The sequence below is a fragment of the Arvicola amphibius genome, chromosome 5 (genome assembly GCF_903992535.2).
Source record: "Arvicola amphibius chromosome 5, mArvAmp1.2, whole genome shotgun sequence".
NCBI classification, from domain to species: domain Eukaryota; kingdom Metazoa; phylum Chordata; class Mammalia; order Rodentia; family Cricetidae; genus Arvicola; species Arvicola amphibius.
The window spans coordinates 21,813,200-21,827,730 of NC_052051.1; the positions used below are offsets into that span (position 1 = coordinate 21,813,200).

General features: G+C 52.1%; 1 protein-coding gene across 1 annotated transcript in view; it reads right to left on the reverse strand.

Moving 5' to 3' along the window:
- Epb41l1 (erythrocyte membrane protein band 4.1 like 1) overlaps positions 1-14,531 on the reverse strand; it is a 72,712-nt gene that overhangs the window by 21,650 nt on the left and 36,531 nt on the right. The window contains exons 12-16 of the mRNA XM_042055061.1: positions 13,581-13,729; positions 12,628-12,663; positions 10,242-10,424; positions 1,344-3,218; positions 723-833 (exon numbers count right to left, since the gene is read on the reverse strand). Of these exons, the coding sequence (XP_041910995.1) occupies positions 723-833; positions 1,344-3,218; positions 10,242-10,424; positions 12,628-12,663; positions 13,581-13,729 (2,354 nt within the window). The remainder of the gene's footprint in view (positions 1-722; positions 834-1,343; positions 3,219-10,241; positions 10,425-12,627; positions 12,664-13,580; positions 13,730-14,531) is intronic.

Genomic DNA, 14,531 nt, shown 5'->3' on the forward strand with positions numbered 1-14,531 from the left:
CACTGTGCGAAAGGCAGGGATGGAGGCCTGGATCACAGGCCCATCCGTGCAGGAGGCATTGAGAGGTAAACTGAGGAAGGAGGTCAGGGATTCAGAGAAATTCAGGAGAGGAGGCAAAGAGGCTGAAGCTGGGAGCTTGAGGAACACAGAAGTCAGCAGCCTGTCAATTGCACTGAGTCTCTGGTGGGGAGGGCCAGCATCAACCAGGGAGAGGAGAAATTCTAGCTCCAAGGGAGTTCAGTATCACTTTGAACTCTATGGCAACCATGGAGAGGAAGTTCTGGCCCCATCAGTGTAATTGACGACAGCAGGCCAAGGGAATGCCCAAGGAGGACCAGCAAACTTTGTCCTAAATACATACCTCTCAACTGGCCTGTCAGGGATTAAACAATACACGGCTTTGTTTATTTGCTTGCTTATTATTTCTTTGTCTTAGTTTGCGACTTTTTTTTTAAAGACCAATCTAACACCCACAAAATGTTTTGAAAAAACTCAGCTTCGGGCTCTGGAGGTTCAGGATGCTTCAGAGATTCATTTGTGAACCAGCCTCCCATTGGCCAGGTTCTGGAAGGTTGAGAGGTGTGAGGAACACATTCTAGACAAGCCAGAGTGTGAACAGCCACGGGGTGTTGGCTACTTGAGCAGGTGGGATTCTAGGGAATGAAGCATCCCAGCCGGATGAAGATGAACGAGTCATCAAGGCACAGTGGGACTGTAGAGACCTGAGGGGCTGGAGGGCTGGTGAATCTCAGGCGCCCCCCTTTCCCAGGGGTGTTTGGTGCTAAGCGGCTGAAGAAGCTCTTCTCTTCCCTGCCCGCATCTCCGGATTTGTTCTGGATTAGAGAAGACAGTTAGTCTTAAGGAGGCAGAAAGAAACTAGAGAGGGAAGTAGAGTGGAGGCAACCTCTGGACTGTCAGCTTCCACAAGGCAGGGTACCAGGGACGGGAAAGGATGAAGAAAGATCGCCGGAGAAGCCAAGCAAGATAGGGAGGAATTTAGCAGGTGAGACGAGCAAGGCAGAGCAGGTACGTGATGCAGATACGTGATCTACTGCTGCTGCTGGTGCCTTCTCCGTGGTTGTTGTGTGACCTTCTGGACACAAGGTCTCACACAAAAGGCTGGGGGAATCAAACAAGCTAACAAGGGCTAAGCAGATGGCCCCATCTTTCAGCCTGGGCTATCTCAGGGCCATGTAGGAGAAGACCTTCTAGGGATGAACAAGCAGCATCATTGCAGGAATGACGAGGGGCCACCAAAACATGCCTCTAAGAGCTACAGAGCATGCGGTCAGTTTCTACAAGTGGGGATTTGTTTGGGGGTGGGGGCTCACATGGCCAGTTACCACGGTAGCTTCCTCCAGCGTGGTTTCACAGCCTGAGTCAGGGGACACGAGCTCTGCTTCTGTGCATCTTTCCTGGTGGGGAGTAGCAGAGGTGCCCTCCCCATAGTGCTGGGTAGCCAGAGGTGTAACAGAAGAAGGCGTGAGTTTGGGGCTGGCCAAGTCCCCAGGGGGCTGGAGTTGAACAAAACCCGAGTCTAGAAGCCTATTTTGCTGATGTTCTACCTGCCTTGGGGAAGCCTCCGAAGGCAGCTCATGTGGAAGGGCCCTTATTTCACCCTGACTGGCTCGGCACGACTCAACTCCATGGGTCTCAAATATCCGAATCTTGTTAGCCACTGAGGTCTTGCTAATATCTTCCTGGGAACCCCTTTGGTCCCCAGCCCGGAGGGAAGTCTTTTGCTTTCCTGAAGGGAACACAAACTCCAGGACTGCAGGCCCCTCAGTTCCTTCAGGGACAACTCTGGGCTTCTTGCTGGCAACTGGAGGTGCTTTGCGTTCACCTCGTGTGTCCTTGGGCACAGGGCTCTCTTCAGAAAGATGGATATGTTTGAAAATTGTGGGGAACTGATCTCCAAAAGGATCCCCAAACTCTGAAGGCTTCCCTGACCCAGGAGAGATTTGGCTTTGAGAAGTGTCCTTCACAGCTGCCAGAACATCAATGTGACCAGAGGAGGCTGGCAGCAGGATGATTGCCTCCCTCTCCTCTGTCATGGGTTCTACAGCCTGAGCGGAAACTGGCCTCTTCTCATTGGGCAGAAAGCTGCTTTGGTCTCTCCTGACTGGTTTCCTAACATGAGGAGGAATGGTCCTCAGAAGAGCGCAGGCCTGGGCATCTAGGTGCACCCCTCCTCCTCCACCAGGGGGTTGCTTCTTCCGTCTCCCTGGGGGACTTCTCTCAGTCTCTCCCATCTGGTCTATACTCATGAGAGCCTCCTCGTCTTCAGCTGCCCTGGCCATTGGGTAGGTCAGTTCTCCTTCCAGCCTTTGCTGTGCTCCTTCCCAGGCCTCTGCAAAAGTCTGCCCCACAGCAGCTCCTTGTAGGTCACCAGGCCTCCCATGGTCCCTGGAGGACCAGCCTTCATCTTTATTCCAGCTGGAACCTGGGGCAGAACCTGTTGGGGCTGAGGATTTCAGCTCCAAGCGCTCCGTGTGCTCCCCTGCCAGCTCCAGCCAGGTCCCATCTCCAGGAGGGGCATCCAGGCGCTCTTCTCTGTCCTCTGAGGGTAGAGGGAAAACTCCGTCTTCAGTGTCTTTCTCTCCATAGTTTAGGTAGAAGCTCCTCTCTGCGAAGGAGGTATCAGTTTCATCGCTAGAGTCAGCTCTGGCTTCTGCCTGGGCTGGATCCAACAGGAAAGACTGGAGTCCTCCTTTGTCTGATGCAGGAGAAAGAACTTCTCCCTGCACTGGCCCAGTCCCCGGAGCTGTAGGTCTTCCCCAAGTCTGGAGCCCCTCCAGCCCTTTACTCAGCTCTACTGGGCTCTCTAGCTGACCATCTGAGATGCGGTGGCTCCTGATCTTGGGCTTGGAGCCCTCAGGAAGCTTGTCTGTTGATGTGTAGCCTGAAGCTTGAGCAGTCTCTTGGGTGCCTCCCTTGACACATGGGCCTTCCTCTCTCATTGTCTCAAACTCTCCTGGACTTGCAATCATCCTCCCTTGCTGGTGAGTACTTGCTCTTCCGGCTCCCACTGTTTCTTCTGTGGCCACTTCAACTTTGAACTTGTCCACCAGAATGTCTACCTTGGAGAGTCTGCCATCAGCAAGGATCTCAGCGAGGCCTGCCTCACTTCCTTCCCGTTGTGTGGTGGCCATGGTTAGGAGGCCAAGTTCTTCTGGCCTAGTGTATACTCTTTCTATAAATACCCAATGCTCTGAGCCCTGTGTTGCAATTGGAGCAAGAAGAGTTAACATGAAACAGCAGGCACTTGAAGGGATGGCCTCTTCCCTCTACAAGAAGGGACCAATCTACACCGAAGGGTTTGTCACTGGGACTATGTGTTCTAGGAGCTGGGCAGGGACAGAACGGGGTGACAAAGCTATTCATCATGATCAAAGTTCTTTTTCCCATTAAGATCCCCAATAAACTGACTGACCTTCTTCAATAGCTGGTTTCATCCCGATACAGTGGGATGGGGTCTTGTGCCTCTCTCCCCAGGGACCACAGAAAAGGGAGCTCTACGGGTGTGACCGGCCTCTTCCTCTTGGAACTGAACATTTCTCACTATCGTGGGGAAGGCGCTTACAAGGGATCTCTGGATACTGAGCCAAAAGAGCTCCAAAGACATCCAGTGTCACCTCCTTCGTGGGGGGGGGGAGGGACTGAGGTCTAGAGAAGGAAAATGACTTGGTTGCGGCCATTGTTTGCTGATGGCAGAGCCAGGAAAAGAACGGCTGCTTCTTGATGCCTGAACTCTTAACTCACAACCTTGAACATGGGTGCCAACTGAGAGCTGATGCCAACTGAGAGGAAAACAGTGAACTATATTTCACAAGCCCCAGCCTAAAACATGACCCATCTACAGGGGCTTCTGGGAAGGAAACAGATCAACAGCCATGATACCAGTCAGGTTAGCACCGTTGAAGCAATGGCTAAAACAGTCTGAATGTTCTGGGGTTCCACTTAAAAGAAACGTTTTTAAGACCGATCCTTGGAGAATGCTAACAAAAACCCATGGAGAGAATAGAAAAGAACTAACCAGATCGGACCACAGAGGACACCATCACAACACCAAAGAGACTATCAAGTTTGTCACTATCAAACTTCCCAGAATAGTCCTCTACCTGTCCCCAGCAGCTTAGAGGTACTGATGGTTTCTCAAATCATTAGCAAAGCCTTAAGAGCATTGGGATTTTAGGCTTGGGATCACAGAATACTTTCTCTCCATAAAATCTCATCAGAATTCCCATCTGACAAATGCATACTGCAAACACTGAGCAGCCCTGTGGAGGTTGCAGTCCTGCAATGTGCTTAAGATCACATACTTAAGATCCCTCCTTCCTCCAAAGTCACAATGAGGCAGACATGGAAATCAACTTCTAAATCTAGGCCTAGGGAAGGAAATCAACTCAACCGCCAAGTCACGGAGCCTGGAACCCAACACCTGATTCTGAGTGTTTAAAGTTTAACCTTCCTGCCCTAGCAGAACTGCCTCCACGGCAGGTGCGCCTGACACTCCTCCCAGAAGCAGGAGACCAGAGGCTTACATGACCTTGGGCTTCTTTTTGGGGTGTGACTTGGTGCTGAGTCTGCCACACCCATGAGGTCTGAAGGAGCTGGAAGGATCAAGGGATCCTTGTTCTGTGAATCCTATTCCCAGATCAGGCAATCTGACTTCATTGACAGAATTTTACCAGGGGAAAGAGATCAAAGGAAGGGAGGTCCAGACACGGTCTGGCATAGCTTTCTGAGACGTTTCAAGTGTCTGTGCCTGAACTCTCAGAGGGACATGTTCTGCTGGCCTGCAGAGGTAAGGACCCTTCTCATCTCCTTGGGAAGCAAGTTCTGCCAGCTGCTTCCATTTCGGCTCTTAACATCATCAGCCTAGTGATGATGGTCAAAGTTGGCCAAAGAGGCCCCTCCTGGAATATTCCCACACCAATCCCGTCTAGCATAGGCTAGATGAGCAACGGCGTGTGGGGGAGGAAGCTGGGAGAACTGGAAAGATTCTAGAGGCAGAGAAGGGAAACACATGGTAATGTTTAGTTATTAGATGCCAGGCAGCACCAGCCCTCATCTACATAATTAAATTTACTCCAATTGGCAACTTTGTTTCAGAAGGGGAAAGCAAGGCTCCCCTAGAGGGGATTTGCAGATCACAGTCGTGGTGAGGGAAGAAACAAGGGTTCTTCTGCTAAAAAACAACAGTTAAGGACATGGGGAGGGGCGGGATTTACAAAAAGAAAAGGACAAATTTGCTGGCATCAGTGTGCTGGTAAAGCCACATCTGGCCCTCGTCACAAGATGGGGCAACATCTGGTTCTTCAGTGCCTTCCTTAGAGTACCTCCTGCTACCTGATGGCACTGCCTCTCCTCCAGCCACAGGAGCAGGACAAGCGGACAGCGCTGCTTCATGCCAGACAAGAAGAAACTCCAGAGGGTGGCTCCCCTGACTCTTGGCTGTTCGAGCCCTCTGGAACTCTGGATTACATTTGGGGTCAGGTTGTGTCCAGGAAGGGGGCTCTCAAGAATCCACATCCTGGGAGAAGCTGTTGGAAGGGGTGCAGAAGGAAAGTGCTCAATCTGAAGGGTGTCCCTCAGGGAGGCTGCAAAGCGGGGCCATGGCCACCAGGAGGCAAGAGGATGCTCACAGGCAACTGATCCAAAGGGCAGACTTTAGTCAACCTGAATAAAACTTCATGCCCAGCACTTGGGAGACCAAAGCAGGAGGACCACAAATTTGAGTCCAGTCAGGGTAACACGGAAAGGCCTCGTGGAAAGAAGACTAAGATGGGGGTGGGGGAGGGAACATGAAGGTAGGATCGAACGACGGAATGACCGGCTGGTCCTGTGGATGAACAGACAACACAGGCTGCTCAAGGGCAGGAGATGGACGCCACTGATCAAAGGCTCACATCTTGGCTCCCTCCCCAGACAGGCATCGTCCTTGTTTCTAAGAGTATCTCCAGACACTAGGACATCACCATGTCCCTAACTCTGGGATGCTCTGGACTCCTGTCTCATTGCCCTTGAGAGAGAACACTGATAGGTTTGCTTTCAGTTTTCCATGGGGGACGACTTCGGGGAAAGCTTTGGTTTGCATTTTCCTTGTGTGGCACTTGCTCATGCCCCTCTGACAGTCACGACACTCACAGCAGCTACACAAGTATTCTCTGCAGAAGGAGAAGGGTCCACGCCATCACGAGCCACACCAACAGACGGAGAAGAGGCTACATGAAGGATGTTTCTCAAGTCAGTTGGTTCTCAACTCAACAGACAATGTAATCCCGGCGTGCGGGTGGGATGGGATATGGGGAGTCCATCCCCAGTATCCACACAGGGCCACAGGAAACCCCAAGAACCCATGATCTGATGCTCCTCTGGACCCAGAAACAAAGAACTCCTCACTTAGTAGGATGTTTGGGGGAGGAAGGTATCGATTTCTGCCTGACTGGAGACTCAGACCAATGTCTCAGATAGGGTTAGATAGCTGGGAACAGGGGAAGGGTTAATACCACACCCTAACGAGCCACCCATAGACTACAGCAGGCTTCTAAACAGAACCAAGACCTCAGGGCAGGCCACACTCAAGCTTAGGGTTAGAGCCGGCCTCCAGAGAGGCTCATATCTGTGTCCCTTTTGAGATAGAGGTGAACAGTTATGTTTTCTGGGTATAGCTATGATCCTGCCCTTCCTGGTAAGCAACAGATGACGGAGGGGCTGGCCCTCCATGGATCCCTGGGATGAGGACACGACATTTACAACATGGGACAACATGGGCCACCCCTGGTCTCTTTTCCATGGCAGAGTCTGGCCTATTCCCCTCACCCTAGGGAAAGGGTTTCCTTAAGATCCCGGAGGGTGGACAGGGATGGGCTGGAGGCCTGGGAGGGAGGGGTGTGGGAAAGTGAAGACAGTAACCTCAGGAGATGCTGCGAGGCTTTTCTGAGTGAACACTTCCAAGCCTGCTGCTGTTCCAGGTACCAAGTCCTGCTGAGAAGAGTCCTGGGTCCTCTGGGCCTGCAGGGGAGGCCCAGGGCCGGAGGAAAAGGAGAGAGGGAGAAAGGAAAAGAGAGAGAGAGCAGGAGAGAAGAGACACACAGAGTCTGTAAATAGTCCAGCTTTGGAGGCCCCACATTGTCTGGTTAGTTCACAGATTCAGTCAGGAAGGAGCCACTCTGAGGGAGGGACAGGGAGGGGCAGCCTCTCTGAGGGAGGGACAGAGAGGGGCAGCTGTGGTTGGCTGTGAGGCAGTCCTGTGGCCCTTGCCAGTCTCTCGTGCCCACTAACACTCAAGAGTCTGGAATCCTACCATTTAGACTCTGACTTCAAGTCAGCCCAAGGTGTCATGGGCTTAGACTATGATTTGACCCTGTAGCTGGGGTCATAGTCATATCTTTTGAGAAGCTGAGGAGATGCCACAATTAGTAAAGTTCTTATACAGGGGCATGAGGATTTGGGATCAGATCCCCAGCACCTGTGAAAAAAGCCAGGTGTTGCGGCACACGTATGTAATCCCAACTCAGGGGAGGTGGAGACAGGCAGTGAACTCCGGGCTCAGTGAGAGGCTTTGTCTCAAAAAATAAAGTGGAGAGACTGGCACTCAGTGGGTGGAAGTGCCCGTTGCCAAGCCTGAAAACCTAAATTCAATCCCCAGGACCCGCATGGAGGAAGGAGAGACTCTCAAAAGTTGTCCTCTGACCTCCATACACACAACACACACAAAGAAGCATACACAAACACACACACACATTGCGCACACACACACAGACACATACACACAAATAAATAAAAAATATAATAAAAACTAGAGAATGACTGAGGAAGATACCCAGTGCCAATCTCTGGCCTCCACATGAATGCACGCACACATACATGTGTACTTCACATGTGCACACACCCACACGAACACATATACACCTACACCACCCACACATAATTGTCTTTCAAACTAAAACCTAGGCTTGCCCAATGGGAATTGCTCAAGTTCCTGCTGCTTTCTCCTTGGTTTGGGTGGGGCACACATGTTTTGAGACAGCTCTGGATTTCTGGGTGGTGTGTCCCCACAGGGTCCTCCACAGAGCCATTAGGTCAGGGATTCTAGTCACCTTCAGCAGTGGCCCCATAACTGTCAACACTTCCTAGGAGACAATGAGCTTCCATCTTTGCTGATCCAGTTAGCTTTGCCAATGACCACCCAATGGAATGACATTCTGGTCCCCTTTCAGATGGCCTATGAAAGGAGGTTCACAGAGGTGACATCACTCACCCAAGGACAGAGTCAAGTCCTTGTCTATGGCTCATCCCAATTTTGCCAATCTTCAAGAACCCATAAATGCCAAGGGGCATAAAGGAAAGTTCTAAATAGTTCATAACTCCAACGTAGTTGAGAGGAGTGGCGACTGCAGTTTTCAGGGCTAAGGAGGTGGTGGCTGGAACAGCCTCCATCTAATAAGGTCCCTAGCCAGCAGTTCCAGTTGTCACCAGCAGGTGGGGCACAACTACAATTCCAGGTCCTAGCTCACCAGCATTCATTTGCCCCTCCTTTCTCTGGTGACATCTCACCTTTCAGGAGGTTTCTACATCACAGTTCAGTTGGATCCAGGCCAAGACCTGGCCATCTCAGGACTGAGAGGTCACTTTGGCCAAGTCTCTCCTTAGGGAATGAGGGGTCGAGAGGAGAGTGCTGTGGACCAGCTCACTACATCACAGCCTCAGCCCAGTTTAAGGGTTTGGCTGTGCTGGGACCACAGAAGCCCTCAGAGGCCTGCCCAACCTCCAGCCTGGGGGCTGTGTGCATGCTGGGTAAGTACAACAGCTGATCCATACATGTGTAGATGACAGTGTCGTGTCATAATGTTTAAGTGTGCCCCCTCTGTTCATAGGTGCAGAGATTTATCTTCTCTCTAAGGTACCAGCCTTCAAGGCCCCCAAAGCATTCCTAACAGCGGGACTTTGGCAGCTATGGAATTCCAGCCGTCTCAAGAGTTTATACCTCACAAAGGAAACCCTCTGCTATTTGGTGGACTCAGACTATGGCGAGGACCAGTTCGATCAACACTCTACGGATTCAATCACGGCTCCATCACCAACATCCAAAGCACTAGAGAGAAAGCACACACACTACTGACTATATCTGGTCTGCGTGCGATTCGGTCTTGCCTCAAGCAGGCTGTGAATTACCAGACAATGCTGGGGAACACGACAAGCACAGCTATCACACTGAGTTATTCTTTGTCTCTCTGGGCCTCAGTAATACAAGGTCTTAGAACAGAGAGGGTTCCTAGCATCCTTCTAGCTTTGATTTAGAGATCTGCAAGGATGAGACCTGGGACTCCATAAGAAACGCCACATAGCTCCTACGTAGCCGTGTGGTCCCTCTCCAGGCATTATCTCAGCTGACCCTTATAACATCACTATAAACATCTCCACCTAACAGGGCCTCAGGGAGATGAGGCAACAAGCCCAGAGTCCTCCAGCTCCCAGGTAATGGAACCAGGAGACTAAGTTTAGACGGCAATCCATCTGGTGACCGGTGAGCGGCAGCTAAAGAGAGAAGACACCTACACACTGGAACTGGGGTAAATTCTGCCAAGACTTAGAAATTGCTAAAAATAATTGGAGCTTGGGAGTAGAAATACAGGATTTTCCCAAATCATATCTTTTTCAGCTGAGAAAATACCCTCAGCGTATTTCCACCCTGGAGGGCAGGATACATGGGGCCCTTTTGGGAAAGCCTCGGGAGTAGTCTGGTTTGTTTAGAGGATTGACCGCTTTGATGAAGTGAGAATCCTTCCAGCAAGGACCACAATCTCCCGTATGGTCAGATGCTCCAAAGGAGCTGGCTCCTGGGTAATGCTTCCTGGAATCTTAAAGCTGAGTAGGAAAGAGACTTGTCTATGACACTTGTTTAAAAGGCTGGGCCCAGGGCTCCTCTGCTTCAGTGGGTCCTCTGTGGGGTCTCAGAACCTGTCTTTCTAACAAGCACGCTTTCCCTTTTTCTTTGCTTGACTGAAGGGGAATGCACCAAGCTACCAGGAGTTTTTAAAGTTTTTTGAGATGGTCCCTAGGACCCAGCGGTTAGTGGATTTGACCCTCTCAACCTAACCTGCCTCCCCATCCCACCAGCCTAAGGCAGCAACAGGTACAGATTTGTTTGGAGGATGAAGGTAAATACAGACTTAACCCTGTACCCCTACCCTGTGCCTTTTAATACAATGACCAGTCTTCAGCAGGATACCTACCTCACTGGCCTTCTCAGGGGTGCCCTTCGGGGAGGGGGAGGCGGGCGACGAGGGCAGCCTGCGCTCCCGCTCCCAATCTCGATCCCGGTGGATCAGTTTGCTGTTGGGCTCCTTCAGGGTCCTCTTGAGCTCATTGATGCTGGCCTGGTGCTTCAACAGGACATCCTCTGGCTTGTCCAAGAACTAGGCACGGGGGAAGAGGGGAAAGGTATAAGATGAACGGCGCGGAGCAGGCAAAGACAGCACGGGAAAAATATCACCTCCGCCCTCCACCATCCCATCCCAAGCCTGTCATCCTTATAATAACCCAAGGAGCCAAGGCAGCAAGGACGATGAACTCCAAGAGATGTACTAAGCAGGGGCAGGGGCATGTGGGTGACAAAGAGGACAGTCTAATGAAGTCACCCCTCTTCTTCCCTGCCTTACCCCAGAACATTCAACTCCACTCAACCCTCAAGTCTGGGTGAGCTCCCGTTGTGTTCTGAGCCCAGATGGAGTCAGACACACAGATGACTTTCCTGTTTACGATCCAGGCACAGCAGGCAGCATGTACCAAGGTGAGAAGTCCCTGGTGTGTTCACTGAGCTGCACAGGCTCTCTGGCTGGATTCCCAGAACCCTCTGAATCCTGGCTCCTACCGCTCCTCAAGACTTGGACCACTGTACTTAATAGTGTGTTCAGTCTAGGCTTTTCTCGGGCCCCATCCAACTGCTCAGGCCGTGTGGAAGCCTGGGTTAAAGAGATGACTAAGTTGGGTTGTCCAGAAAAATGGGACCTGTTCCCTTACTCGGGGCCAGGAAAGACTAGGCAGCCTTCTCTGCTATAGGCCACTGCCTTCTCCATCACAGAACCTCCCAGATGCCATCCGCCCCGACTCTCTAAAAGTAGACAGTCACATCCTGTCAGGGAGAACAGGATGCTTTGAGGGGGTGGGGGATTGAAGTTGGTGTTGGGTAAGAAATTAGAGGTGAGGGAGAGGAGATGAGCTTTGAGGCCTGGCACAAGAATGGGTCAGGTAGAGCTGGAGTCCCGGGTGTGTCCCTTGCTAATCTATGACACCTGAGTCCATGCCAGTGTTACAGACGGAGCGGTCTGCTTGGGCCCAGTGAGGATGAGCCACAGAGACCCAATGCTGGTCTTCTGCCTGCTTCTGGGAGAGAATGAGTGGGCTGGCAGCCTAAAGACTCGCTGCAAGGCTCGAGGACCATCTGGAAGATAAGCTTGCCCTAGACAGGGCTAGACTCTTCCCCTAGGCTCGTCTCTGGCATCTAAGAATGACTATAGTTGCTCCCAAGACTTCTCAGAAAGAAAGCCAATCCACAGAGGCTTCTGCTATCTCCCCAGACATCCGATCAGGCCTCAGGCCTCCCTCCCAGGCTAAGCTGACCATAGCCTGTGTCTATCTGAGAGGTCAAGTGGGTGTGCACAGGGGGTAAGACCAAGCGTCAATGGTGAGTGGGTCTTAACCTGGGATGATCCCAAATGGGCCTGCTGGCCCTGCGGTGAATTGTGCTCCCAGAAGCTAGAAAGTGGTTGGGTCCCGGGATCCCTAAAGGCTAAAGGCCTTGAAGAAACCAAGGGGTGAGTGTCAAGGCCTGGCACAAAAACGAGGCAGGTATAGCTGGAGTCACAGGTAGTGTGCATGCCCTATGGTGCAGATGGGATCAGGGCCCAAAGAGCCTTTCTAAGACCCAAAGTCAGCATGGGAGCTGGGCTGGAGCCCAGATCTTAGGACACCATGGCGGACCCTGACCATGGCCAGCCCAAGATCAAACATCATCTCCAGAGAGACCTGGATACTGTGAGGGGGCTGAAGTGGGGGCAGGGGGCAGAAGCTGATATAATCATTGACTAGGAAGACGAGAGAAGAGAAGGGGAGGAAGTGTCCAGGGGCAGGAGGGCAGGGGGACTGGAGCCTGAGCAGATGCAGATGTGACCTGAGGACTCCTCCTCCCCACACAGGCCCCACCCGCACTCACATCTGGTTGTCAAGAGATGCAGAGAACACAGTTGAGATGGAGGTGTGGTCAAACAGGGAAAGGGGAGGGGAGGGAGGGAGTGGAATGAGGAGCTACATGGAAGCACACATGTGGGCTGGGGGCATGAGGGGGAGGTAAGCGTAGGTCACCAGCGAAGAGCGACAGTGGGTAGAGGGGCAGGGCACATGGATGAGACTAGACTCTGGCCTGGGAGCCGAAGGCATGAGCTTAACGGGGAGGGGCTGTGGCCAGAGAGGAAGGAAATGGAGGAGAGGGTATGGACGTTGGTCAGAATGAAGCTGAAGCTGAGGTGGTGCCAGGGCCATGAGCTGGGGTCAGAGTGACACGGTGGTAAATGAACTAGGGATATAAATGGCTGTCAAGGGAAGGATGGGTCCATGCAGTACCTCCTGCTTGTGTCTTGGCGTGGTTTCCTGCTCCGGCTGGTAGGATAAGGCAGGAGGGAAAGGAACCAGCAAGGTCAGTAGAATAAACAGATTAGCCTGGTCCAGCAAGGTTGCCCTGTGCGCTCACACCCAACCCCACCATGCAGTGCAGGCCAGGAAAGCGGCTAAGGTAATAGGTAACGAGGCATTCAGAGGAAAGTGTGGGGTAGGAAGCAGGTAGCTATCCCAGGAAGGCAAAGGAGGGGCCAGGGGACTAGAGTCCAAGTGGGTAGAGCCATATTCACAGGCTGGTGTGTGTCCAGGGTTTCCTGCTGCTTCTAACAGTGAGGATGTGATTAGGGGGCCTGAGTTCGCACTGCAGGCCTGCATGGCAGACAAGGACTGCTCAGCGATGCCAAAGAAGCCACGCCTGGCCCGTGTGTGGCCAAGCCTGTGCATGTGAACATGCTATCATCATGTCTGTGCATGAGTCTAAGGCTGGGGTGTGGAGGTGTGAAAGTGAATGCTACACGTGAGGCTGGGCTGTGTGTGCGTGTACGTATACATCCTGGGGATGCGGGTGTCCATGGGGGGGTGCAAGAAAGGACACACACTTCACACCGAGGCCTTTGGTGACCTGGCCAAGCACAAGGAAGAGAGGAGACACGAAGCCAGACCACAATTAAAGGGAATACAAGGAGCGAGCAAGGCGGGGATATGTTTTCCAGGAAACTTCACTGCGACCCAGGGAAGCTGGGCAAAAAGGGGAGAGCATGTCCACTTCCAATCCCAACCCTACTCTGTATGTCCAGGAGTAGAGTACGGCCCAAGGCCAAGCTCCTGTCCATGGTGTGCCCCGCAGTAAGGGTGCTTGGATACAATTAGGACACTGAGGGTCAAGGCTAAGTCTAGGCCTCAGCCCACTATCCAGGTCCCCTGGGAGCAGGCTACATGGCAATCCAGTGGGCTCCTACCTTCAGCTCCTTGATCTTGGTGGGGGTCCTGACCTCTCCTTCTTCGGCCTCTGACCGCCGTCCCCCTGACTCAGCATCATCTTCCCGCTTGTCACCGTCGGGCCCCACGTCATGATTCTCACTGACTGAGGCGGGGCGGGAGAACTCCGCTAAAGTGGGCAGATGTGGCCGAGTGACTGTGTGAGGCAGTCTCCCCATGCCAGCCACTGCCCAGTCCTCCCCACTGCAATTCCCTGCTCACCCTGGCCCATGGATGGGGAGTCACAAAGCTGCGTCCCACCCAGCCTTGGGCTCCTTCCTACAGCACCAGAGTCTCAACTCCAACCCTTCCTGGCTGGGTGACAGTGTAAAAGTCACACGACCCCTCTGGGCCTCAGTTTCCTCATCATTAAATGGTATCTATGCCAGAAAGATGAGGAAAGGACCCAGGACTTAGACAAGAGAGTGTCTTGCCCAGCCTTCCATCCATGCTGGCCCAGCAAACAGTGTTGTTTGGGTTGTGGTCCTTAGGCAACTCGGGTATATCATTATCTAGCAATGCTCAGGGATCCCGAGACCAGCTTTTTTTTACAAATGACAGTAGAAGCTTACAAATGGTTTGCTTTCTCTGTGAATTAGTAAGAATTCAAAGGGATTCCTGTAATGTTCATCTCTCTTGCCGCAATTCTTAAATATTTTTCTGAACAGAAGAAGGGTGGGTTTAGAGACTGCACCAGGCCCTGGGTACAACCCAAAACGTTGCAGACTGAGCCTTAGTAATAAAAAGGCTGCAAAAACCTGTTATGACGACAACTGGAACATACAATTACCCTTCAGGTTGGCAGCCATTAAAAAGACATGCCAACTTGTCTTTCCTTTTAGGGCTATTTTCTCTGCAAAGTGCCCACTGCTGCACACTGCCTGGCTTGACCTACATTGTTCTGTGTTGTGGGCTAGCCTGGGAATTACATT